The sequence below is a fragment of the Symphalangus syndactylus genome, chromosome 3 (assembly GCF_028878055.3).
Source record: "Symphalangus syndactylus isolate Jambi chromosome 3, NHGRI_mSymSyn1-v2.1_pri, whole genome shotgun sequence".
In the NCBI taxonomy this organism is placed as follows: Eukaryota; Metazoa; Chordata; class Mammalia; order Primates; family Hylobatidae; genus Symphalangus; species Symphalangus syndactylus.
The window spans coordinates 67,909,163-67,936,643 of NC_072425.2; the positions used below are offsets into that span (position 1 = coordinate 67,909,163).

Genomic DNA, 27,481 nt, shown 5'->3' on the forward strand with positions numbered 1-27,481 from the left:
AAGCAGGCTTATAAAGGATATGTAAAGCTCTCAAGCTTTAGAGAAAAATCTGAAATTCATGAATTTTGCCACTTTCTAGAATGTTTCATCAAATTTAGGGCTAAAGAGCACCCCGAAGTGTTTAATAGATCCGGTGTGACAATATCTGGAGAAGGCACTCAATATTGGGGGCATGGGGTCCCTTTTCCCTCAGCTGTGCCCATCACATTCAAACCAACAGCAGGTGATAGCTCCTATTAACATTTGCTACTAACTGGAAAACTGTTCTTTCTTCAGTAGACACAGTTGAAGTGTCTAATGTCCTAGAATGCAATACTGGCCATTCAATTGCATACTTCTAAAGCCTCCCAGTAATCTTTTTGCATACTCTGTGTTAGTTTGTTTTTGACATACTCTTTCCCCCTCTGACATTTGTGCCTTGAGGATGAATCTTATTTTTAATCACTACTTGCACACACTCATTTGTTACAAAGTACATCAACTACCAAATTTTAATGTTCGAGTGCTGGTTGCTAACAGAAAAAGGAATAAAAAATTTGTGCAGACAAGGCCTTGGTTTCTGAATGGATGATTTTAATGGTGATATGAACTGATTCTAACTGCATTCCGTCGCACCCTCATTCAAAAGAGTAAAACTTACAATGACCATGTTTATCATAAACAGTATTGCATTTATTTTAAACTGACGGTCCCCAACTTACTTAAAAATCATAAGAGGCTTAACGGTTTTTCAACTTTACAACAGTGCACAAGTGATATGCATTCAGTAGAAATTATACTTTGAGTACCCATACAATCATTGTTTTTCACTTTCAGAACAGTATTCAGTATATAACATGAGCTATTCAACACTTCATTATAAAATAGGCTTTGTGTTAAATGGTTTTGCCCAACTGCAGGCTAAATGTTCTGAGAACATTTAAGGTAGGATAGGCTAAGTTATGATTTCAGGTAAGAGATATTAAATGCATTTTCAATATGATATTTTCAAATTATAATGGGTTTACTGGGACCTACCCACATCATAAGTTGAGGAGCATCTGTATTTAATATGAGAAATTATTTTTTTCTCAACAACTGAAAAGTTCCGATTCAATCGACCCTACAGAGGAAACGAACTGAAACATGGCCTCTTCCTACCCAAATCACTACAAGAGAAAATCTACTTATGTTATTTAAGTGAACTGTACTTAATAAATGACATAAATATATGTTTAGAAACAACAACGCTCCATTTTCAAGGCTGAGTGGCTGTTTACTGAGATCCGGGAAGAGCCTCAGTAACTGCCTGTAAAATAAAGAACAATTTTTATTAACTCTTGTCCTTAGTAAGAAAGATGTAAATCTTGATGCAATACTCATTAACTAGAATCCTTCCATCACAAAATTTTTGTTCACATGTTTAAGGACTGTTTGTGTTTTTGGAGATACAAGTTTCACTCTGTCACCCAGGTGGGATCTCAGCTCACTGCAACCTCTGCCTCCTGGGCTCAAGAGATTCTCCTGCCTCAGCCTCCCAGGTAACTGGGATTACAGGTGCAAGCCTGGCTAATTTTTTTTTCTATTTTCAGTAGAGATGGGGTTTCATCATGTTGGCTAGGCTGGTCTTGAAATCCTGAAGATTACAGGTGTGAGCCACTGCGCCTGGCCATGTTTGACTTCTAATTTGTGAATGCGATTTCTCAGATTTCTCTATAAAACACCTTCATTGACAGTATAAAAATTAGTGTTTAATAATTACTATAAAGTAATTTAAATAATTTCTATATTTCTCACAAATCAGTTGGGTTTTGCTTCTCCTGCATGTATCATAGGTTTCCTTTTCAAACCATTGTTTTGATTCTTTAAATTTCTTGTCACAGCATCATAAATTTCATTTGCTGTAAATTGTCCTTAAAAGTCGAAAAGATACTTTGAGCCCCAATGAATGGATCATATATAATCTATGCCGCAGGCATTAGGGATAGTGTTTGAACACTTTTTAACAAGTGCCATTTTAGAAAGATGAGATATCACAGCTACATAGAAGATGGTAGGTTTACAGTTTTAATGTGGAGCTTGGGGAAATAGACTCTAAAATCCTATTTTTACATTTATGATGAAGAAAAAAATCCCTCAAAACCTGCCAATTTAAATATAAATCAGATGCAGTCACACATAATAAATGTGCTAAGATAAATAACTTTGTATATTTGTAAGTTTTAAAAATTTGAATTTCCAATTTTGCCAAGTTCAAAAATACATAAAACTTAAAGCAAATAGGGCACAATGTTAACACCAGGTGAGGGTTACATGGTGTTCACTCTAGTACTGTTTTACTTTTGCTGTTGATTTGCAATTTTTCAAACTAAAAGATGAAAAAATGTTTATAAGACAAAGTCTATGTCACTGAGTATCACTAGTTTTAGAGTTAAAAGGTGCCCTGTCTTATAGGTAAAAACTTTCTGCTAAGAGAAGCATGGGAGAAATATTTGACATGCATTAAAGGAAAAAACTGGTTTAGAAGCCAATAAAGAGAGAACACACTGCATGTACCGCCCTCATCATCTCTTGAGTTTTCAAAACAAACATTTTCCTCTTGCTCCAACAGACTCCCATGCTAATCATGCAAAAACACAGCAATCCACCAACTTCCACATTTACAAATGATGATAAAAGTTTAAAAACATATCTCTCAATAAGATGAAAATGTTTTCTGACTTTGACGAATAAAAAAGGTTTTCTCAGTTGAATGCCTTAAAACTGTCTAATACTCTGAATTTCTCATGTACTATTTAATTTGGCTATGTTTTAAAAATACAGCACATGATTTTAATTCTTGTTTAAAGTCTAATGCTAAATGACAAAGCCTCACAGTTCCTGATAGCTTGTTTGCTGAAACAGTATCAACACGGCAAAATTACAAGAATTTCTTTTTAAGATTTGAATGTACTTTGGGATGTGAGACAGCATTATAGTAACCCCAAATTATCTGTCTTATGGTGAAAATGGAGAGAGTAAAAATCGTATGCTGTGAATGGTACCAAAAACAAAAAAAAATCTGTCCCAAACCTAAAGTTCCCTTCCCAGGCCTTCCAACAGGCCATGTGGAATGACTGCACACTTCTTTCCTCCTCATGTAAGGATGAGAAAGGAGGAAACTTACAACCCAGGGGCAGGTAACGGGAAGACCCAAGAACAGGGCCAAGTCCTTTCAAATGAATATACAGGTGACATTAGGATAAAACAATCCTGGGAGGTTGGACACAAGTGGATTCAATGAGCGACAGCCTTAATTTTGGGGACGGTGTCAGTGCTGGTTTGTAAACTCATCATAGGCATCAGAAATTGTTTAAATACGTTCCTTTTCTCCCCCGTCCCACTCCCCAGCCCCTCAAACCTATATCATCCTTTCTGTCTTAGTTTTCTGCACTAATTACTGGCAGTCAGATCGCAGAGACAATAATTTAGGGTCCAGTGAAAGTAAATTTTTACACAGCTTGATAGCAGTCTGGGGAGACTAACGAAAGGAAGATAGAGGCAAATCTCTAGAAAAATTGAGTGTTTCTCTTGGTAGAAGCTATAATTTTTTTAAAAAAGAAGATGTCTTAACCTTGCTAATAACCTAAGATGATTTGTAGAAATTAACTAAACTAGAAATTGTCATTTTTTGGTTTTTGAAAATGTGTGCATTGTTTCAAGCAAAAATAACACAAAAACAATGTTAAACCAAGCCCATTTTAAGCTCCCTGAGATGACATACAGAGACACACTACACAGTACAGTATTAGAGCAGAATATAAATTATTTACAAAAATCATTTAGAGTAAAATCAAATTTCTATTTCAACAAATATAATATCAGATTAATTGTATCTTTGATTATTTGTTGCTGTAAGTTTATTCATACCAGAAAAATGGTCACATTTAAAATTCTCAAAATAGTTTCGGCACAGGTCACATCTTCTCATTTTGCTAAGTCCCTGAGCACTTTGAACAGGCTGACTTTATGCATCGGCTTCTTCCCCAGCCACCCTGGTCCCCTTTCCACAATGCCTTGCTACCTGCCCTGGCCTCAAGGCTACCTTTACTCCTCCCACTATTAACTCTAGATGAACATTTAATGCTATCACCTTTCTAGCTAACTGTGCTCTGCAGAAACCATGCAGCTTCTCTGACAAGAAGATCTAGAGTCCCTGCCCCAAAGAGGACCTCATACCATCTTTCCGACGCTTACTGACAAGGAAGGGGAAACAGATAAGGGTACGTTTTGTGTATCCTTCTTCTTATTCATAAAATTGCCTGTAATGGTCAGTGTTTTAATGTCTCCAAAGCTTTGTGTCTCAAATGCTCATCCAAACACTGGATGGCAAAGAGGTCAACATCCACGTCAAACTTATTGGCAAACAAATGGTGTTTGCGCAGCATCCAGTTCAAGTCACCAGCTCCGAAAATGCACACTGAGCGCACATGGACTCCATCGCAGGGTGGGTAGGGAGCACCCTTGGAAACATCACCCTCAAAGTACTGCCACTTGACAAACCTGGCAACTGCTTGCATGTCAGACAAATCATACTTATGGCTGGCAGAGAGTGAGCCCGGGACTTCAGGAATCCTTTGGATGGTGGCCCAGAGATACTCATCAGGGCTGTATGTGTCTTGCGCCCACTCCATAAACTTTTGGATTTTTTCATTCTGTAGTACGTACCCCACATACTCCCTACTGACCACGAAGTAGGCACTGCCAGAAAAAAGAGGTGTTTCAAGCGGAGGAAGCATTTTGACAGTCCCTGTGTTTGTCAGCTTTCCATTAACGACCTCATACCGCTTTTTCCACCTTTCTTCTTTATGGGATGGCATCCTCTCCGTTTCCAGGTTGTTTTCTCCCATTAACAACTTGAGCTTCCTGACAATTTCTAGGTTGGTTTTAATAGGAAAATCCATACCACAAAGATTTATCAAGTACTTCCAGTTTGCATTCATTGCATAGAGGTCCTTCATGCAGTTGAGGTCAGCCTGAACGCGGCTCCACGATGCATAAACCACACTCTCCAATCGGCTGGCCACAAAGACATTACTAAAACAGGAAGCGATGCCCATCACTGCAGCTAAATAGGAATCCTCGGATTTTGTGTCCACGTGAATGCAATAGAAATTCTGAGGCATATAGATGGCCCTCAGCAGCCTGTCAAGCATTTCAATCTTGTGATGAACCACTATAGAATATGCTATTGGAAACTCCGCCTCTTCTTTACTAAGGGGTTCTACAATATATTTGCGTCTGTTGATGAAAGAAGTACAGTCACTGGTCATGTTTATATAGTCATCAGGTGTCCACCGAGGGCGCTTTTTAAATTTCACTGTTAGGATCTCAAGCTTTACCTTTTGGATTTCATTTACATCACCCTGTAAAACTTTGGTGCAATTAATATCACTACTAGGATTCTCCCCAGCAAGCTCCAAGTGTCTGACACTTACAAATTCCGGCTTTTGATGAATCCTTAAAATGGAGAAGGTGATTAGGGATAAAACAAGAACCACAAAGTAGTATTTAGTGGGATAAGAAAAAAGTCTCCTTCGCAGCAACGTCCTCAGCATTTCAAACAATAATCAGGGATTTCCTTTGTGAAGGGCAGTCTTCTATGCTCCAAGCACCAATGATTTTCCCTCCGTTGTGGCCTTGAAGGTTGTCAGTTTGCATTTATTAGAGCTGCAACAGCATCTTGAAATGAAGAGCAGCACTGAAATAAAAGAAGCAATTATAAATATATCTATATATAGAGAGAGAGAGAGAGAAAGAGAGAGAGAGAGAGATAGTCTTTCACAATAAATCTTCTCAGGCTCAAAAACTGTCCTCTTTGCTATGAGGTTAGGTTTAAAACAAAAAACAAAGTGACTGAATCAGAGGATAAGTGGTAGTAGTACAGGAAGCCCACAGTCTCTAGTATTTATACCACAGATTGAAAAAGAAAACAAAAGAAAAAACAAACCCCAAATCCCAGTACATGGATGCACTAGAATATCTAACAACAAGCATTTTACCTCTTTGGTATGTTGAGGTGCAAAACCATAGTTGGAGGCCTAGGCAATAATGATTGAACAGTCTATAGTTGATGAGTTTCTGACACTGTGCCAGAATTAGCACCCCTTGTCTTGAAATCGTTAGTAATTTAAGTTCCTCCTGACATCTTTTAATGTCCATTAGCTGGTGTCAGCAGCCCTAAAAGAGATCAGACCCATTCTGCTTTTTGCTGATTTAGGATTTGGGGCATTCTTAGCGAGAAGTTTGGAAATGGTTGTGACTTCAAATTGGATTGAAAAGCCTCAGATGAAACCAAGCCCAGTTTGGGACTGTGTTGGGTTGGTCCCACAATGAGTTTAGTTCCATGCCAGACACTACAAGAAAACAAAATATTCATAATCCAAAAGAGAGATACAGCTTGCATTTTCTGTATTAGTTATAACAGACAGTAATAACTAAGTCTTGCAGAAAACAATAGTGTATACAAATTGTAATTTATGACAGACCTTCATCTACATTCAAATTCCAGGAACACAACCCACTTTTACTATATAAAATGCTTACAAACATTAAATAGCTTTGTTTTCAAAAATCAATTTTATAACTTGGCACTTGGTTCTACGCTGATAAGCACTGCTGTTCTAAAAAAAGAAAGTCAAATACTATCAATTTGACTGTTATAAATCTGTTCATAACAAGATTTCTAGAGATTTGACACTAGTTTTTAATGCCAGAAACTTAACTACTAGGAAATGAGTTGTGAATAGTAATAATACAAATAAAAATGAATAACTGACCATCATTAATATAAAATAATATTAAGAAAAGTATTTAGACTTTTTACCATTTAAGAGTAAGGAAAGTCTGAATCACTTAGCGCTGATTCCAGGTGACATCCTGCCCCATTCTGAGCACTTCACATGCTGTCAGGTGTATTAAATGTCCGGGCATCCAGCGATAATGATGTGTTGCATGAGGCTTTAAGGAAATCTTTGAAATTAAAAAACAATGTGAGAAGGGATATACGGACACACAGTATTCACACACTCAGAAAATATGTTGGTGAACTAATCCTACATATGGGTGGTTAACTTTTCTCTTTTAAAATTTCCTTCTCTCTAGTCTTACTTATTTTTCTAATTCTATGTTTGTGGATTGCTAAAAATTTGAAAACATCCTGAAATTTAGGTTAAGTTCTTTGAAGGAAAACTCAGCAGCATTTCCCTTAATGTATACCAAGGAACAGTTTAACGGTCCAGTATGATTAGAAAATCCAACATATCCTTTCCCCCACTGTGAAGATTCCCAATGCTCACTGGCAAATTAATGACAATCCTAAAGCTGAATTTGTTGCTTATCTCATTTTCTTCTAACAATCTTGATCACCACCCCACTCCACACCTCTATTAGAAAGTGACCACAGGGAGCTTCTGTAACAAAACATAAAAATTTCAACCACTAAAATATCAAAACACTACAAATAATATGCCTTTAAGTAATTCCTGCCCCTTACTGGTTCAAGGCACATAAGGAAATCTCTATGGAATCATTAGCAGACCACTAACTAACTGAGAGAGACTTGAGTGGGTCTCAAATAACAAAGAATATAAACTTTAGACAACTGGTCCAGGAAAGCCACTAAACAAATAACAAAAACAACAAACCCTGGTCAGGGTGGGGGTAGAGGTCTTATTTCCATGGTTGACACATTATAAACTATCCAGTTTCAACAACAAAAAAAAATTACAAGGCATGCAAAGAAACACAAAAGTCTGGTCCACATACAGGGGGTGGAACAAAAAAAGCAGTCAATAAAAATGTCCCCAAGGAAGCCCAGGCATTGGATTTAATAAATACTTGAAATCAGCTCTTATAAATATGTTCAAAGAACTAAATAACTGAAAGAAAGCATGAGAATGGTATCTAACCAAATTGAAAAAATTTCAATAAAGAAATAGAATGTACAACACAAAGAGTGAACCCTTAATAATAATGTATATAACAAGTTTGGGGAGGTAGAAAATTAGTTGAAAAAAATGTATCGATAATTAATAATAATGTATAAATACTGGCTTAATTGTAAAAAATGTACCACACAAATGTAAGATATTAATAACAGCAGAAACAGTGAGGGAGTAAATGGAAACTCTCTGTACTTTCTGTGTAATTTTTCTGTAAACATAAAACTGCTCTAAAAATAGTCTATTAATAATGAAACAAAAATTAATCTGCACATCCAAGAAGTTCAATGAGCTCCAAAGAGGATAAACTCAGATATCCTTACCTAGACATTTCATAATCAAACTATTGAAAGACAAGGACAAAGGATTTTGAAAATGGTAAAGAAAAGTGATTATACAACAAATCCTGAAAATGATTAACAACTTCAAATAAACAACAATGGAGACCAGAAGGCAGTGAGTGACATGTTCAATGTGCAGAAAGAAAGATTGTTGGCTAGGTGTGGTGGCTCATGCCTGTAATCCCAGCACTTTGGGAAGCTGAGGCAGGTGGATCACTTGAGGTCAGGAGTTTGAGATCAGCCTGGCCAACATTGTGAAACCCCATCTCTACTAAAAATACAAAATTTAGCCGGGCGTAGTGGTGCATGCCTGTAATCCCAGCTACTCAAGAGGCAGAGGCAGGAGAATCGCTTGAACTTGGGTGGTGGAAATTGCAGTGAGCCAGGATCATGCCACTGCACTTCAGCCTGGGCAATAGAGCAAGACTCCGTCTCAAAAAAAAAGGATTGTCAACCAAAAATTCTATAATGAGCAAAATCATTCAAAAACAATGAGAAACTAGGATACTCCCAGATAAATGAAAAAAAAAAAAATTATCACTAGCAGCCTTACCCTACAAGAAATACTAAATGAAGATATTCAGGCAGAAATGAAAAGATTCTGGACAGCAACTCAAATCCACATGAAAAAATAGAAAGCAGCAGTAAAGGTATATATATATATACACAAATTTATAGTATGAATGTAATTTTCTTTGTAACTCTCTTCCCATCTAATTTAAAAGACAGCTACATTAATTTATGATGATAAAACTGTGTTGACAGGCTGATAACATGTGTGTGTGTATATATATATAGATATACTTTTTTCTTTTTCTTTTTCTTTTTTTTTTTTTGAGATGAAATTTTGCTCTTATTGCCCACGCTGGAGTGCAGTGGTGCGATCTTGGCTCACTGCAACCTCTGGCTCCCGGGTTCAAGCAATTCTCCTGCTTCAGCCTCCCGAGTAGCTGGGATTACAGGCACCCGCCACCACACCTGGCTAATTTCTGTATTTTTAGTAGAGACGGGGTTTCATGATGCCGGCCAGGCCGGTCTGGAACTCCTGACCTCAAGTGATCTGCCTGCCTTGGCCTCCTAAAGTGCTGGGATTACAGGGGTGAGCCACTGTGCCTGGCCCTAATGTATTTTTTATCTCATTGAATGGATAAATTGGAACCATCATAAATTGCTGGTAGAAATGTAAATGCTTGGTGAAGCTGCTTTAGAATGTTTGGTAGGTCCACAGAAAATTAAAACTAGAGTTACCATATGACCCACCTGTTCCACTATTAGGTATATACCCAAGAGAAATGAAAACACATATTCATGCAAAAACTTGTACACAAATGTTCATGATGGCATTATTAATAGCTAAAATAGTGAAAGCAAGCCAAATGACAGTGAACTGAAGAATGGATAAACAAAATGTGGTATATCCATAAAATGGGATATTATATGGGTATAATAAGATATGAAGGTCTCACACAAGCTCCATACAATGTAGATAAAGAACCTAGAAAACATTAGTCTAGCAGTCATTTATTATATAATTCTGTTTATATTAAATGTCCAGAAAAAGCAAATCCATATAGACAAAAAGTAGATGAGTGTCTGCCAGGGACTGGGGACATGGGGGAATGGCAATGACTGCTGGTAGGTACAAAGGTTTCCTTTGAAAGTTCTCTAAGTAGATAGTGGAGATTGATGTTAGAACTTTGTGAACATATTGTTTACTTTAAAAGGGTAAACATTATGGTATGTGAATATTCAATAAAGCTATTATTAGAATAATAACAATAAAGTTCACCAAAGTAAACAGATTTTAAGTTACAAATTGTGACACCACTGAGTCTCGGGTTTTTTTGTTTGTTTGTTTTAAACAGGAGAAGTAGAATTATCTTAAACAGGATTTTACGGAATGTGGGTACATGAAAGGGTCACCTCAAAATCCAAATAGAAAATACAAAGTTCAAAACCAAACACTTGGATCTCACCTCAAAAAAGGCATAGGTCTTTACCACTGTCGTCTACATCCTAAACGGCCAACATGCTTTGAAAAATGCATTCTACAACGTAAAATCACTAGTTTTGGGTTTTAACAAGATGGGTAAGTGTCTATAAAGGAGGTAAATATGTGAGAAAACAGTAAGTGTCTATAAAGGAGGTAAATATGTGAGAAAGCATTATTTTGTCAATAATGCTTTTGATTTTGTCTATTTATCATCAGGTTGAATCAGAAGTCAAATCATTAGAAGGAATTGTAACTAACCAACCTAATTTCAAAACTTAGAACGTTTTCTTAAGTAAAACTTGGCTAAGAATCAGAAGGGTGAAAGGAAAATGAGATTTCATAGCCAAAGAGATTTCCAAGAAGAAGAGAAGTGTAAAGGGAAGTAAAAATGTGCACATGCTATACTATTTTAATGCAACTTTACCAAAAATTACTTAGTTTAAGCACACCCACACAAGGAATAAATAACAAAATAATTAAATAACAAAAATGTGGCCATGGGTAGTTAATACTGCTCAGCCCAATGTTCCTTCACCTTTGTATTTCACTCAGGAAGTATACTCACTGAAGAATATCTGTGAGATTTGCCAGTGAGGACAACTACAGAAGAGTAAGAAACATTCTAAATGACAAAAGCTCATGAATTCTGAGAAAGCAAGAAAAATGCAAGTCCCAAACCACACTAAGCCTCACTCGCCCAAGGCCTACATAATCCAACAACTGACCTGGGGCATGTCCTGAAGAAGGTCCCTCACTGGACACTGGTCCTTTCCTGGAAGAGAAGACTTCCTTGTGGACACCACTCTATATAATTTTAAGTAGAACACATAACCTAAGAAGAAACGAGAAATGAAATAATTCCACCCTGAGTTGGAACAGAGGAAAGCCAGTACGTGAAAGCAATGGTTCTTGGTACGTGACTTTTAAGACCAAGAAATACAAGAACACTAAATTCTAAGAATACTGAAAATAAATACTTATCTTTTATACAGTCAGTAAGAAGGAAAGCTAGTCAAGGAAGGGAACAAGAAGATAGGTATCAGGTGCCCCTAAGGTGACGATATGGTCACTAGAAGTGTTCCAACATAAAGAGAGTCAGCACCGCCAGATAGAAAGGGTGCCGCTGAGTGCTTAATGGAGTGGGAAGACGGACAAAATGACCTCAGGGAAAGGGAGACAGGAGGCAGCAATCAAACTGGAAAAGCAGATGGACAAGAGGAAACTGAAAAAGCAGACACACAAATCCCAGACTGACAGGCGGGAAAGACCAGCTCTATTTACACTGCAGGATCTTCAAAGGGTGCAGGAACTGGTGCTGGTTGCACAGATCCCTCTGAAGGGGGGCTGCAGAGAATGATGGAGGAGTGGTGTTGCTTTGTTTTTTGTTTTGTTTAAAGTATCCACTAGTAGCTGTTTACAAAGCAGCTGGGCTTCTACCTCAAACTTGGCAAAGACTCACCCAAGATGTAGTCTCTGCAGAGGCTCTCCCTTCCAGGGCACACCAGGCCTAATGGAAAGCAGTTCCCATCCAGAAAACAGTGGGACCCAGGCACAGTGAATAGCCTTCTCCATTTCCAGCTTGCTTATCCCTATTAGTTCCCAGAACTTTGAATGGCAGCCCACGGCAGGAGTTTTTTTACTGGGGTATCCAACCATGCCAAGGGAAATAAGGCTTAAATATCTTGCTTAAACTGGGAGTTTCCCAAACAGTCAAATAAAACAGACTGTACAGGGAGAGGAAAACTACTACTAACATCCTCAGGATATAGAAAACTACCACTAACATCCTCAGGATATAAAGTTAAAAATATGTTAAAAAAATATTAATGAGGCACAATATATTTTCTGAAGACAGCCAGGCCAACATTTTCACCCAACATTTTCTTCTGCTATATGACCTTGCCACTCCCCAACCAAGAAATAGTCAAATTCCCTCCCTCTTGAATTTGAGCGGCCTTATTGAGAGGTGAAGCCAGCAGGACTTCCTGGGTCGAGGATTGTAAATGCACCAATCAGTGCTCAGTGTCAAGCTAGAGGATTGTAAATGCACCAATCAGGATTCTGTAAAAATGGACCAATCAGCACTGTGTAAAATGGACCAATCAGCATTCTGTAAAATGGACCGATTAGCAGGACATAGGCAGGGCCAAATAAGGGAACAAAAGCTGGCCACCCAAGCTAGCAGTGGCAACCTGCTCTGGTCCCCTTCCATGCTGTGGAAGCTTTGTTCTTTCGCTCTTCACAATAAATCTTGCTGTTGCTCACTCTTTGGGTCCGCACCACCTTTAAGAGCTGTAACACTCACCACGAAGGTCCGTGGCTTCATTCATGAAGTCAGTGAGACCACAAACTCACTGGAAAGAAGAAACTCCAGACACATCTGAAGGAACAAACTCTGGACACACCATCTTTAAGAGCTGTAACACTCACTGAGAAGGTCTGTGGCTTTATTCTTGGTCAGCGAGACCAAGAATCCACCTGAAGGGACCATCACCAAGCAGTGAGTACCATCAGACCCCTTTTGCTTGCTATTCTGTCCTATTTTTCCTTAGAATTCGGGGGCTAAATACCAGGCACCCGTCGGCCAGTTAAAAGCGACTAGTGCAGTTGCCGGACTAAAGATACGGGTGTCAAGTTTTCTGGGAAAGGGCTACCTAACAACTCCCGACTCTTCAGAGTTGGGAGCGTTGGTTTGCCTGGAAACAGCTTCTGCTTTTCCTGTACTTCCAGGCTGAGCCCAGGGTCAACAGAGAGGGAAGCCATTCAGCTCCGGGGTCCCGACAGAAAGTTGGTTGGCCCTGTAGCCATGAGCGGAACTCTCCAAGTCACATCACCCAAGTGAGACTTGCCCATCTATCCTGACCCTTGCCTCCTGGGTCCTAACGCCTGTCAGACAAACTTCTTCTCGCCTCTCTTTTCCGAGGCTAGTCCCTCTTATAAAAACCATTCCCTGTCTCTGGTGCTTTTCTAGTTTCTCCTATAAGAATGATTTCTAGTATAAACTTCAGGACTCTGTTCCCTTCTTTAGGCACCCGGGCTCACCAATCAGAAAGAAATAATGTTCGCCAAAAGCCCCATGTGGGGGGTGGGGAGGGGAGACTATCTGGAATTTTAGGATCCCTCCTCAGACTAGCAGGCCTAACAAAAGCTACCCTTAAGCTAGGATATGGGGAGCCTCAGAAATTATATCCTTCCTATTCATATGATGAGAAGTGAGAACAAAAGGTGTCACTCTTCCAACCCTGGAGATCCCTTCCCTCCCTCAGGGTATGGCCCTCCACTTCATTTTGGGGGCATAACATCTTTATGGGACAGGGGTAAGGTCCCAATACTAACAGGAGAATGCTTAGGACTCTAACAGGTTTCCAAGAATGTGTTGGTAAGGGTCACTAAATCCGATTTTTCTCGGTCCTCTTTGTGGTCTAGGAGAACAGGCAAGGGTGCAGGTTTTCGAGAATGTGTTGGTAAGGGCCACTAAATCTGACCTTCCTCGGTCCTCCTTGCAGTCTAGCAGGAAAACTAGTGTTTCTGCTGCTGCGTCAGTGAGCGCAACTATTCCGACCAGCAGGGTCCGGGGACTGTTGTGGGTTCTTGGCAGGGGGCAGGGAACAAACCAAAACCGCAGGTGTTTTTTTCTTTCAGATGGGAAACACTCAGGCATCAACAGGCTCACCCTTGAAATGCATCCTAAGCCACTGGGACAATCTGACCTACAAACCATGAAAAAGAAGTGGCTTATTTTTTTCTGCACCATGGCCTGGCCCCAATATTCTCTCTCTGATGGGGAAAAATGGCCACCTGAGGGAAGTATAAATTACAATACTATCCTGCAGCTTGACCTTTTCTGTAAGAGGGAAGGCAAATGGAGTGAAATACCTTATGTCCAAGCTTTCTTTTCATTGAAGGAGAATCCACAACTATGCAAAGCTTGCAATTTACATCCCACAGGACGACCTCTCAGCTTATCTCCATATCCTAGCCTCCCTATAGCCTCCCTTCCTATTAATGATGAGCCTCCTCTAATCTCCCCTGCCCAGAAGGAAACAAGCAAAGAAATCTCCAAAGGACCACAAAAACCCCCGGGCTATCGGTTATGCCCCCTTCAAGCTGTAGAGGGAGGGGAATTTGGCCCAACTCGGGTACATGTCCCCTTCTCCCTCTCTGATTTAAACCAGATCAAGGCAGGAGACCTGGGGAAGTTTTCAGATGATCCTGACAGGTATATAGATGTCCTACATGGTCCAGGGCAAACCTTTGATCTCACTTGGAGAGATGTCATGCTATTGTTAGATCAAACCCTGGCCATTAATGAAAAGAATGCAGCTTTAGCTGCAGCCTGAGAGTTTGGAGACAGCTGGTATCTTAGTCAAGTAAATGATAGAATGACAGATGAAGAAAGGGACAAATTCCCTACTGGTCAGCAAGATGTCCCCAATATGGATCCCCACTGGGACCTCAACTCAGATCATGGGGACTGGAGTTGTAAACATCTGCTGACCTGTGTTCTAGATGGATTAAGGAGAATTAGGAAAAAGCCCATGAATTATTCAGTGATGTCCATCATAACTCAGGGAAAGGAAGAAAATCCTTCTGCCTCAAGCAGCTACGGGAGGCCTTAAGAAAATATACTTCCCTGTCACCCAACTCCCTCGAGGATCAATTGATCCTAAAAGCTAAGTTTATTACCCAATCAGCTGCAGACATCAGGAGAAAGCTCCAAAAGCGAGTCGTGGGCCCTGAATAAAACCTGAGGCATTATTAAACCTGGCAACCTCAGTGTTCTATAATAGGGACCAAGAGGAACAGACCCAAAAGGAAAAGTGAGATCCGAGAAAGGCTGCAGCCTTAGTCATGGCCCTTCAGACAAACAAACCTTGGTGGTTCAGAGAGGACAGAAAATGGAACAGGCCAGTTACCCGGTAGGGCTTGTTATGAGTGTAGTTTGCAAGGATACTTTAAAAAAGATTGTCCAATGAGAAACAAGCTGCCCCCTGGCCCATGTCCACTATGCCGAGGAAATCACTGGAAGGTGCAAAGCTTCTCTGGGCCAGAAGACCCCAACCGGATAATCCAACAAAATGACTGAGGGTGCCCGGGGCAAGCATCAGCTCATGTCATCACCCTCACTGAGCCCCGCGTACATTTAATCACTGAGGGCCAGGAAATTGACTTCCTCCTGGACACTGGTGTGGCTTTCTCAGTGTTAATCTCCTGTCCCGGACAGCTGTCCTCAAGGTCCATTACCATCTGAGGAATCCTGGGACAGCCTGTAACCAGGTATTTCTCCCACCTCCTCAGTTGTAATTGGGAGACTTTGCTCTTTCCACATGCCTTTCTTGTTATGCCTGAAAGTCCCATACCTTTATTAGGGAGGGACATATTATCCATAGCTGGAGCTATTATCTACATGAATATGGGGAACAAGTTACCCATTTGTTGTCCCCTGCTTGAGGAGGGAATCAATCCTGAAGTCTGGGTATTGGAAGGAACAAACTCAAGCTCCAGCCTTAAGCCTTCCCACAGGACAAAATTTCTTTTTATACATCACAGAGAGAGCAGGAATAGCTCTTGGGGTCCTTACTCAGACTCATGGGACAACCCCACAACCAGTGGCATACCTAAGTAAGGAAATTGATATAGTAGCAAAAGGCTGGCCTCACTGTTTACGGATAGTTGCGGCAGCAGCCGTCTTAGTGTCAGAGGCTATCAAAATAATACAAGGAAAGGATCTCACTGTCTGGACTACTCATGATATAAATGGCATACTAGGTGCCAAAGGAAGTTTATGGCTATCAGACAACTGCCTGCTTAGATACCAGGCACTACTCCTTGAGGGACTGGTGCTTCAAATACACACGTGTGCAGCCCTCAACCCTGCCACTTTTCTCCCAGAGGATGGGGAACCAGTCGAGCATGACTGACAACAAATTACAGCCCAGACTTACGCTGCCTGAGATGATCTCTTAGAAGTCCCCTTAGCTAATCTTGACCTTAACCTATATATCGATGGATGTTCATTTGTGGAGAAAGGGATATGAAGGGCAGGTTATGCCACAGTTAGTGATGTAACAGTACTTGAAAGTAAGCCTCTTCCCCCAGGGACCAGCAACCAGTTAGCAGAACCAGTGGCACTTACCCGAGCCTTAGAACTGGGAAAGGGAAAAACAACAAATGTGTATACAGATAGCAAGTATGCTTATCTAATCCTACATGCCCATGCTGCAATATGGAAAGAAAGGGAGTTGCTAACCTCTGGGGGAACACCCATTAAACACCACAAGGAAATCATGGAGTTATTGCACGCAGTGCAAAAACCCAGAGGTGGCAGTCTTACACTGCCGAAGCCATCAAAAAGGGGAAGGAGAGGACAACAGCAGCATAAGCAGCTGGCAGAGGCAGGGAAAGACCAGCAGTAAGGAAAGAGACAAAGAGAAAGTCAGAGAGAGAGACAGGAAGAAACAGAGACAAAGAGGGAGTCAGAGAGAGAAAGAGAGAGACAGAAAGTCAAAGAGAGAGGAAGAGACAGACAAAGAGGGAGTCGGAAAGAGAGAAAGAGACAAAAAGAAGTCAAAGAGAAAGAAAGAGAGATGGAAGTAGTAAAGAAAAAACAGTGTAATCTATTCCTTTAAAAGCCAGGGTAAATTAAAAACCTATAATTGATAATTGAAGATCTTCTCTGTAACCCTATAACACTCCAATACCACCTTGTTGTCAGTATAAACAAGGGTGTAGCCCAAAAGCACTGAGGACACTGACAACTCACAGCCTTCCAGTCAAAAATCCTTAACCCAGCAGGTTTCCTTACAGGGGATCCAAATCTTAACTAATTATCATACAAAGGTTTGACCAGACCTAGGAGGAACTCCCTTCAGGACAGGAGGATAGATCGTTCCTCCCAGGTGATTAAGGAAAAAAGACACAATGGGTATTCAGTAAGTGATAAGGAAACTCTTGCAGAAGCAGAGTTAGGAAAATTGCCTAATAATTGGTCTGCTCAAATGAGTGAGTTCTTTTCACTCAGCCAAACCTTAAAGTACTTACAGAATCAGAAAGGAGCCATCTATACCAATTCTAAGTTAATATGGACTGAACAAGGTTTTATTAATAGCAAAGAAAAATTAAAATCCCAAACTTACAAGATTTTCAACAAAAGTAAAGTTTGCTAAACGTTAACAGTGTAACATGTATTATCCTAACTTCTAATCTTATGGAAATCAGACCTTGTCAGTACCCCTCAAAGCTCAAGTCTGTCAGCGCAGGGCCATACAATACCCCTACTTACAGGGTTAGAGATGGTCACTGCTACAGGAACCACAATATCAGGTTTATCTACTTCATTACTACTACACACTCTCAAGGAATTTCTCAGATAGTTTGCAAGAAATAAAAAATTTATCCAGTAAGGACAGTAACTACAATTCCAAATAGACTCTTTGGCAGCAGTGACTCTCCAAAACCGCTGAGGCCTAGACCTCCTCATTGCTGAGAAAGGAGGACTTTGCACTTTCTTAGGGAAAGAGTGTTGCTTTTACACTAACCAGTCAGGGATAGTACGAGATGCTCCCCGGCATTTACAGGAAAAGGCTTTTGAAATCAGACAATGCCTTTCAAACTCTTATACCAACCTCTGGAGTTGGGGAACATGACTTCTCCTCTTTCTAGGTCCCATGACAGCCATCTTGCTATTACTCGCCTTCGGGCCTTGTATTTTTAACCTCCTTGTCAAATTTGTTTCCTCTAGGGTTGAGGCCATCAAGCTACAGATGGTCTTACAAATGGAACCCCAAATGAGCTCAACTAACAACTTCTACTGAGGACCCCTGGACTGACCCGCTGGCCCTTTGACTGGCCTAAAGAGTTCCCCTCTGGAGGACACTACAACTGCAGGGCCCCTTCTTCACTCGTATCTGGCAGGAATTAGCTACAGTGGTCATCGCCCAATTCCCAATAGCAGTTGGGGTGTCCTGTTTAGAGGGGGGATTGAGAGATGAAGCCAGCTGGACTTCCTGGGTCAAGTGGGGACTTGGAGAACTTTTCTGTCTAGCTAGAGGATTGTAAAAACACCAATCAGCGCTCTGTCTAGCTAGAGTATTGTAAATGCACCAATCAGCATTCTGTAAAAATGGACCAATCAGCACTGTGTAAAATGGACCAATCAGGATTCTGTAAAATGGACCAATCAGCAGGACATGGGTGGGTCCAAATAAAGGAATAAAAGCTGGACACCTGAGCCACCAGTGGCAACCCGCTCGGGTCTCCTTCCACGCTGTGGAAACTTTGTTCTTTTGCTCTTCACAATAAATCTTGCTGCTGCTCACTCTTTGGGTCCGCACCACCTTTAAGAGCTATTAACATTCACTGCAAAGGTCTGCAGCTTCATTCTTGAAGTCAGCGAGACCAAGAACCCTCCAGAAGGAACCAACTTCAGACATGTTATGATTATGGTTTGACCAATAGAGTTTAGCAGAAGAAATACTATGTCACCATCAAGGCAAGGTCATGTAAAACCATGCAGCTTCCACCCAGTTGTCTTGAAAAATGTGCTCTCTAGAGAGAAGCTCCCTTTTAGAACCAGCTTCCATGCTGTAAGAAGCCACATGGAGAGACCAGATATAGGTACCCTAGTCAACTGTTCCAGCTGAGCCCTGTTTTCAAGTCATCCCAGCCCAGATGTAAGACATGTGAGTGAAGAAGCCATCAGATGACTACAGCCCCTAGTCACTCCAGTCTTCACTGAATTCTTGACCAACAGAATGTGTGAGCAAAAAAATACAATGATATTGTTGTATCCTACTACATTTGAAGTGGTTTGCCTCACAGCAATAGATGACTAGAACAAACAGGAAACCACATAAACAGAACAATTAGCAAATAAAAAGAGCCCTTGAAAATTATTAACATGATAGCAAAAATGAAAAACTCGGCCAGGTGTGGTGGCTCAAGCTGGGCACAGTGGCTCAAGCCTGTAATCCCAGAACTCTGGGAGGACAAGGCGGACAGATCACCTAAGGCAGGAGTTTGGGACCAGCGTGGCCAACATGATGAAATCCTGTTTCTACTAAAAGTACAAAAATTAACTGGGTATGGTGGTGTGTACCTGTAATCCCAGCTACCTGGGAGGCTGAGACAGGACAATCGCTTGAACCCAGGAGGAGGAGGTTGTAGTGAGCTGAGATTGTGCCATTGCACTCCACCCTGAGCAACAGAACAAGACTCCAGCTCAAAAAATAGAGAAACTCAATAGAAGGGTTGGAAGATAAACTGAGAAACACTCTCAGGGAGTTAAGCAAATAGACAAACTGAGGGATGAGAAAATAAGACAAAACGTACAGTAATTTAGAGAACTAGATCAGGAGACCTACCATATGAATAACAAGAGCTCCAGAAAAAGAAAAGAGGAAGGAAGTCGTCAACTAAATAATTCAAGAGTATTTCCCAAAATGAAAGAATGGTTTCTACATTGCAAAATCTCCTAGGGTATCAGCACAGTGGATGACAGTAGACCCACACCAAGATGTATTCATTAATCATGCAATGTCAGAACAATGGGAGGAAGAATACTGCCTATACTTTCAGGGGAGTGGGGAAACTAAGCCACACAAAATGGATTCAGAAGCAAAGTATCTTCACCCTTCACAAAAACCACCCACAGAAACCAGGAGACAATGGAGCAATGCCTTAAAAGTGCTAAAGAAAACAATCCCAGCTGAGAGTTCTTATAATCAGATGAACTAATCAAAGCAAGGGTAAGGCTGGGTGCAGTGGCTAATGCCTGTAAATCCCAGCATTTTGGGAGGCCGAGGCGGGTGGATTACTTGAGGTCAGGAGTTCAAGACCAGCCTGGCCAAGATGGTGAAACCCCATTTCTACTAAAAATACAAAAAGAATTAGCCGAGCATGATGGCACACACCTGTAATCCCAGTACTTGGGAAGCTGAGGCAGGAGAATCACTTGAACCTGGGAGGCAGAGGTTGCAATGAGCCAAGATTGTGCCACTGTACTCCAGCCTAAGGGACACAGCGAGACTCCATCTCAAAAAAAAAAAAAAAAAAAAAAGTAAGGGTAAATAAACACATATTAAGACAGGCAAGGTATCAAAATATTAACTTTTATGTACCTTTCCTTAGAAAGCTACTGGAGAATGAGTTATATTCAATAATTATTAGCCAGGTGCCATGGCTCATGCCTCTGATCCTAGCACTTTGGGAGATGGAGGCAGGTGGATCGCCTGAGCCCAGGAATTCAAGACCAGCCTAGGCAACATGGAGAGACCCTGTCTCTACAAAAAATATGAAATTATCTGCGTGTGGTGGTGTGCACCTGTAGTCCCAGCTACTCAGGGGGCTGAGGTGGGAGAATCACCTGAGCCCAGGAGGTCAAGGCTGCAGTAAGCCATGATCGCACCACTGCACTCCAGCCTAGGCAACAGGAGTGAGACCCTGTCTCAAATATATGTATGCATTATTAACGAAGAAAGGGGAGGACATAAGAATCAGAAAGGAGATCCAACCAAAGAAGAAAGAAAAGGGAAGATATCTAAAAGCATCTAGGCCATATAACAAGCCAACAGACAACCACAGCAGACTGAAACCGGTCAGAAGGCCCTGGGAGAGACATCTTCAAGAAGACAAAACTGGCTGGGCATGGTGGCTCATGCCTACATATGCATGTAAACATAGGCACACATCTATGCATAAACAAACCGCTGATGGATAAACCTGGGTCTCCAACCTATGGCCCTTCGGCAGCAGGAAGCATAGTCTAAGTTCAGTTGGCTTCTAGTCCCAGTGAATACTTATCAATTTCACTGACTCTCCAAGGACTACTGTTCTGTGTCCCAGAGGCTGCTGTAACTGGAGTAAAATACCAACTACTGTGTTTGATGTCAAAGCCATGCCAGTATCTCGGAGGACTGTGACCCAAGTGAGGGAGCCCAAACGCCACCCAAGGTAGGTCAAGGGAAGGAGCAAGAAACAGGTAAGATCACAAGGCAAAGACCTTGCCATTCAGGGTGGAGTTCTTTCTGGCCAGTTGTACTTTCATAGCCTCATCTCATCTCAGGGTATTTGGTCTCTGTCTCCACCACAACCTTGCCCTGCTTGGAGGGTAGTCTCTGATACCTGTCTGTGACTGCCTGCAGTGAGCTGCTTAGCTCCTCTGTGGTCTCACACTGAACAAACTGCTGAGACCCTAACTGTGGCTGGCCATAAGGAACCAGCCAAGTTCTTCTGCTAAAAATTTAGATCTAGTTTTTTTTTAATTTTATTTTTATTTTTAGTAGAGATGAGGGTCTCACCACTGTGGCCAGGCTGGTCTCGAACTCCTGACCTCAAGTGATCCACCCACCTCTGCCTCCCAAAGTGCTAGGATTGTAGGCATGAGCCACTGCACCCAGCCCTATTCTTTCTTCTCTTTTGACTGCCAGAGAAGAGTTCTGTTTCTAGTTCCCCACACTTGCAGGGACTGAAGATATCTAAAAGCGTACTCTGTTTAAGACAAAATGATAATAAGCAATTTTTCAAAAAACGCTAAGTCCCTCAAACACAAAGAATATAACTGAAGTAGTAGCATCAAAAATTTGAAAGTTAGAGGTAGTGATTGATAACTGACTTGGAGATCTCAGAAAGCTGAATCCTAAAGCAGGCTATGGGGAAAGCTGAGACCATGCAATTTACAGTCCACCTTCTGCTGAAAGGTAGACTAAAATAGAGCAATGCTTTCCAAATTCTGCAGGAAAACTATTTTCAACTTGGAATTCTAAATAACCAGCCAATCTATTGGTCAAATGTGATGTAACAGAAAGGCATTTTTATACCAGCAAAGTCACATGCACCTTTCTCAGCAGGTTACTATGAGAAGTATGCCGCTAAAAGATGAAATTCACCAGCAACTGTAAGAGCATTAACAACATCACTAACCTGGAGTGCTTAATATGCTCTGAAACTCTTCTAAATGGCTTACCCATATTAACACAGAATCTTCAGGAGAATGCTACATAGAAAGTATTATTTTCCAGATGAGGAAACTGAGGCATAAAGAGGTTAAATAGCTCTTCCAACGTCACATGGCTAGTAAGCAGAAGAGCTAGGCTTCAAACCCACATAATCTGGCCCCCAAGTTTGTGCTCTACTACCCATTAAGAAAAAGACAAGATCTGACCGGGCACAGTGGCTCACGCCTATAATCCCAGCACTTTGGGAGGCCGAGGCAGGCAGATCACTTGAAGTCTGGAGTTCAGGCCAGCCTGGCCAACATGGAGAAACCTCATCTCTACTGAAAATACAAAAATTAACCGGATGTGGTGGCGCGCACCTGTAATCCCAGCTACTTGGGAGGCTGAGGCAGGAGAATCACTTGAACCTGGGAGGCAGAGGTTGCAGTGAGTGAGATTGAGCCACTGCACTTCAGCCTGGGTGACAGCAGAGTGAGACTTTGTCTCAAAAAAAAAAGGAAGAGACAGGATCCAGTAATCAAGGGACCCAATATAAATGAGAGGCAACAGAAATCCTAGGATTACAAAGAGAGATCCCAAGATGATGATTGTGTGGGAGTACTAGGAAGAAACCAGTCCTTAATTAAAGCAAGTAAATAGCTCCAGAAAATACTCGAGATGAAACCGAGAACGCCTGCTGTAAATTAATGGATTTAGAAGAGATTTTGATAACTAAGGTAGAGTTCAGAATTAAATAAGTAAAATGCAGGCCAGGTGCAGTAGCTCACACCTGTAATCCCAGCACTTTGGGAGGCCGAGGCAAGCTGATCACTTGAGGTCAGGAGTTCAAGACCAGGCTGGCCAACACGGCAAAACTCTGTCTCTACTAAAAACACAAAAAATTAGCCGGGTGTGGTGGCACGTGCCTATAATCCCAGGTGCTTGGGAAGCTAAGACAGGATAATCACTTGAACCTGGGAGGTGGAGGTTGCAGTGAGCCGAGATAGCACCACTGCACTCCAGCCTGGGTGATGGAGTGAGACTCCATCTCCAAAAAACATAAAAGTACATATAAACAAACAATATGAAAAAATGCCATTAAGTGAGTACAAGTGAGTAAAATATGCCAACAAGTACGTACAATAAAAGAAATCATGGTTGGGCGCGGTGGCTCACGCCAGTAATCCCAGCACTTTGGGAGGCCAAGGTGGGCGGATCATGAGGTCAGGAGTTTGAGACCAGCCTGGCCAACATGGTGAAACCCCGTCTTTACTAAAAATACAAAAATTAGCCAGGTATGGTGGCACGTGCCTGTAGTCCCAGCTACTCAGGAGGCTGAGGCAGGAGAATCACTTAAATCTGGGAGGTGGAGGTTGCAGTGAGCCAAAATGGTGCCACTGCACTCCAGCCTGGGTAACAGAGTGAGACTCCATCTCACAAAAAAAAAAAAAAAAAAAAAAAAGCAATCATGGTATGCTATGCTCAGTTTATACATAGTTATAGCAATATAAACATTGAGTTGTGGTCAAACAAAAAACATGACAATATACAGAGGGTCTCAAAACTATTTTCATAATAATACTAGGCCATTCTGCACCCTTTTCATTCCCTCTATGTTATATACAACACAGTTTTCCAGGGTCTACATGATGTGTTTGTTTTCAACAGAATAAGTGCGGAAGTATCAGAATTCAGGTATTTTCTATTAAGTCAAACAGTAAAAGAGATGTGCAAAAATAGAAAAACACTGTTATTCTTCTAATTTTTCTGAAAACATTTTCACAAGAAATTACTTATGTTAAAATAAAGGGCTTATCATTGTTATTTTCACAGAAATAATACTGAAGTTTTTTGCTTTCTCTTTTTTTTTTTTAAGACAGGGTCTCACTCCGTCACCCAGTCTGTAGTACAGTGTCATGATCTTGGCTCACTGCAGCCTCAAACTCCTGGGTTCAGGTGATCCTTCCACCTTAGCCTCTCAAGTAGCTGCAACCACAGGTGCACCCAGCTGTTTTTTTTTTTTTGTAGAGATAGGGTCACACTGTGATGCCCAAGCTGGACTCAAACTTGGTCTTAAATTCCTGGCCTCAAGAAATCCTCCTGCCTTGGTGTCCCAAAGTGCTAGGATTATAGTCATGAACCAGCATGTCCAGCCTCAGTTTTACTTTCTGATAGAATATATACCAATAGATACAACCCACATAAACAAAAGCTCTTTGTGATCCTCAGTGATTTTTTTAGAGTATAAATAGTGCTGAAATAAAAACGTTTTCAGGCCAGGCATGGTAGCACACACTTATGATCCCAGCTACTCGAAGGTTGAGGCGGGAAGAACACTTGAGCCCAGGAGTTCCAGATCAGCCCGGAACAACCTGAATCAACATAGCAAGACCCCAACTTATATTTAAAAATACACACACATGACAAAAAGTTTTTCAGAATCGTTGACTTTGGGGATGAGAGACAGCCAGGAAATAAGTGCAAGTGTGGTGGAGGGTTTTGGTTGAAAGGGAATTAAACCCTCCTTAATGGTCAGGTGTGGTGGCTTGTGCCTGTTATACTAGCACTTTGGGAGGCCAAGGTTGGAGGATCGCTTGAGCCCAAGAGTTTGAGACTAGCCTAAGTAAAATGGTGAGATACCATCTCCACAAAAACAAGAAAAATTTAAAGATTAGCTGGGTGTGGTGGTGCATGCCTGTAGACCCAGCTACTCAGGAGGCTGAGATGGGAGGATCACTTGAGCCCAGGAGTTCGAGGCTGCAGTGAGCTATGATTGCACCACTGCACTCTAGACTGGGTGACAGAGAAAGACCCTGTCTCTATTAAAAAAAAACAAAAACAAAAAAACCCCTCCTTAATAGTAGAAAGAACTTAAAGCTGAATAATTTAGAAACCATATAAACATTATTATTTAGAGATATAAAAATATACACCTAAAGAAATCTGTAAAAAGTTGAAAATGGTTAACTTCAGGGCTATGCAGTAGATAATGTTAGCCAGTAGTCACATGCAACTACTGAGCACTTGAAATGAGGCTAGTCTCAACAAATAATTTTTTTAATTTTAATTATTTACATTTTAAAACTTGAAGCAGTATAAAATATCTTTCCCTTAAACACATTACTGTTTTGGTAGGACTATATTTCACTTTAATGACCACATCATGTAAGATACTATTATTACATTGTGATACAAATATTAGACACATGTATCATTTCAATATTTCACTAATAACTTTTTTATATTGTTTACATATTAACATTATAAAATTTTGATATACTAAAGATAATAAACTGTTAATTTGGCTGGATGCAGTGGCTCACACCTATAATCCCAGCACCTTGGGAAGCTAAGGCAGGAGGATCACTTGAGTCCAGGAGTTCGAGACCAGCCTGGGCAACACAGTGAGACTCCCATCTCTACCAAAAAAAAAAAAAAAAAATTAGCCCGGTGTGGTGGCACATGCCTGTAGTTTCAGCTACCCAGGAGGCTGAGGTGGGAGGATCACCTGAACCCAGGAGATCGAGGCTGCAAGGAGCCACGATCACACCACTGCACTCCAGCCTGGGTAAGAGAGCAAGACACTGTCTCAAAAGGAAAAAAAAAAACATTTTACTGGTACTTTTTTTTGTTTTTGAGACAGAGTCTCCCTCTGTCGCCCAGGCTAGAGTGCAGTGGCGCAATCTTGGCTCACTGCAAGCTCCGCCTCCCGGGTTCACGCCATTCTCCTGCCTCAGCCTCCCGAGTAGCTGGGACTACAGGCGCCCGCCACCACACCTAATTTTTTTTTTTTTTTGTATTTTTAGTAGAGAGGGGGTTTCACCATGTTAGCCAGGATGGTCTCAATCTCCTGACCTCGTGATCCGCCCGCCTTGGCCTCCCAAAGTGCTGGGATTACAGGCATGAGCCACCACGCCCAGCCCTGATTCTTTTTTTTAATGCTGCTATTAGAAAATTTTATTTCTCACATTATATTTCTAATGGACAACGGAGTTTTAGGGAGTAGGAAATTTGGGGGGCCATTGGGAGAAGCATGCTGTTTTTCGTAAGTACAACTCTTTGTTGGGAGGCAATTCGCCATGGGTGCCTTGCATTTCTATACATCTTGCAAGTGAGGCACTGTCTTTTTGTTCCAGATAATTTTTTCAAGGCTATTTTTATAGCAAACAGCCTAGAAAGACAGATGGTGTTTCCCTCCCTAGCAAAGGGCAAACCTTCTTACTGACAATATAATAAAGACAATGTTACCTGGGGCAAAGCACAGCATGCTTACTGCCCACTATAAAAGATTTGGCTTCTCTAAGCTCAGGGTTTCTTTCCCATAATGCAACCTACTGTTTGTAGTTATCGCTTGGCCCTCTTCATACTGCCCTATGGGAATTAAAGCTCTAGCAACCTATAAGAAAAATGCTGATCTTCTGCTACTGCTTAATATAAGTCATAAATGGCACTTCACCTCTGGTCCAGGAGTCTGTGTCTTTTGCCAGGATCCATGAAAATTGCTAACAGGCTTGTTAACTTTCAAGTAGGGTAAAATCTCAGACCCTTCATAGTTCTTGACACACTTGTGGAAATATCTTCTTTTTTAAATCACGTGCATTTATAACTGATTAAAATAAGAACTACATTTTTAAAAAGCCCTACAGGTAGTGATAAAATTAAGACCTATAGAGATGGCTAATCAGTTTTTATATATAACTGATACAAATCAATATTCTAAAGCAGGGGTGTCCAATCTTTTGGATTCCCTGGGCCTTATTCCCTGGAAAAAGAAGAAGTATTTTTGGCCACACATAAAATTCACTAACACTAACAATAGCTGATTAGCTTAAAAAAAAAATCACAAAAAAAATCTCATGTTTTAAGAAAGTTTACAAATGTATATCAGGCAGAATTCAAAGCCATCCCGGGCTGTGAGTTGGACAAGCTTATCCTAAAGTCTTGATTAAGCAGAATGGGTACAGGAATTTCCTTTTCTCCATTCCTATTTTCTTTTTACAATTCCACTCACCATTTAATCCCATACATATATATGTATTTATTTATTTTGAGACGGAGTCTTGCTCTGTCGCCCAGGCTGGAGTGCAGTCACACAATCTCGGCTTACTGCAACCTCAGCCTCCTGAGTAGCTGGGATTACAGGCACACGCCACCAATCTGGCAAAGTTTTGTATTTTTAGTAGAGACGGGGTTTCACCATGTTGGCCAGGCTGGTTTCGAACTCCTGGCCTCAAGCAATCCTCCCACTTTGGC

General features: G+C 41.1%; 1 protein-coding gene across 15 annotated transcripts in view; it reads right to left on the reverse strand.

The window, feature by feature from the left end:
- Window positions 1–552: 552 nt before the first annotated feature.
- Window positions 553–27,481, reverse strand: part of GCNT1 (glucosaminyl (N-acetyl) transferase 1) — a 111,234-nt gene continuing 84,305 nt past the window's right edge. For 4 of the 15 annotated variants that reach the window (XM_063636981.1, XM_063636977.1, XM_063636983.1 and 1 more), the window contains 3 exons: window positions 11,021–11,127; window positions 6,845–6,990; window positions 553–5,719 (listed from right to left, as the gene is read on the reverse strand). In XM_063636981.1, the coding sequence (XP_063493051.1) occupies window positions 4,290–5,576 (1,287 nt within the window). In that variant the 5' untranslated portion in view covers window positions 5,577–5,719; window positions 6,845–6,990; window positions 11,021–11,127 and the 3' untranslated portion in view covers window positions 553–4,289. Of the gene's footprint in view, window positions 6,991–11,020; window positions 11,128–20,206; window positions 20,328–27,481 lie in introns of all 15 variants that reach the window. The other 11 variants (XM_055272216.2, XM_055272217.2, XM_063636985.1 and 8 more) reach the window with 6 other exon arrangements.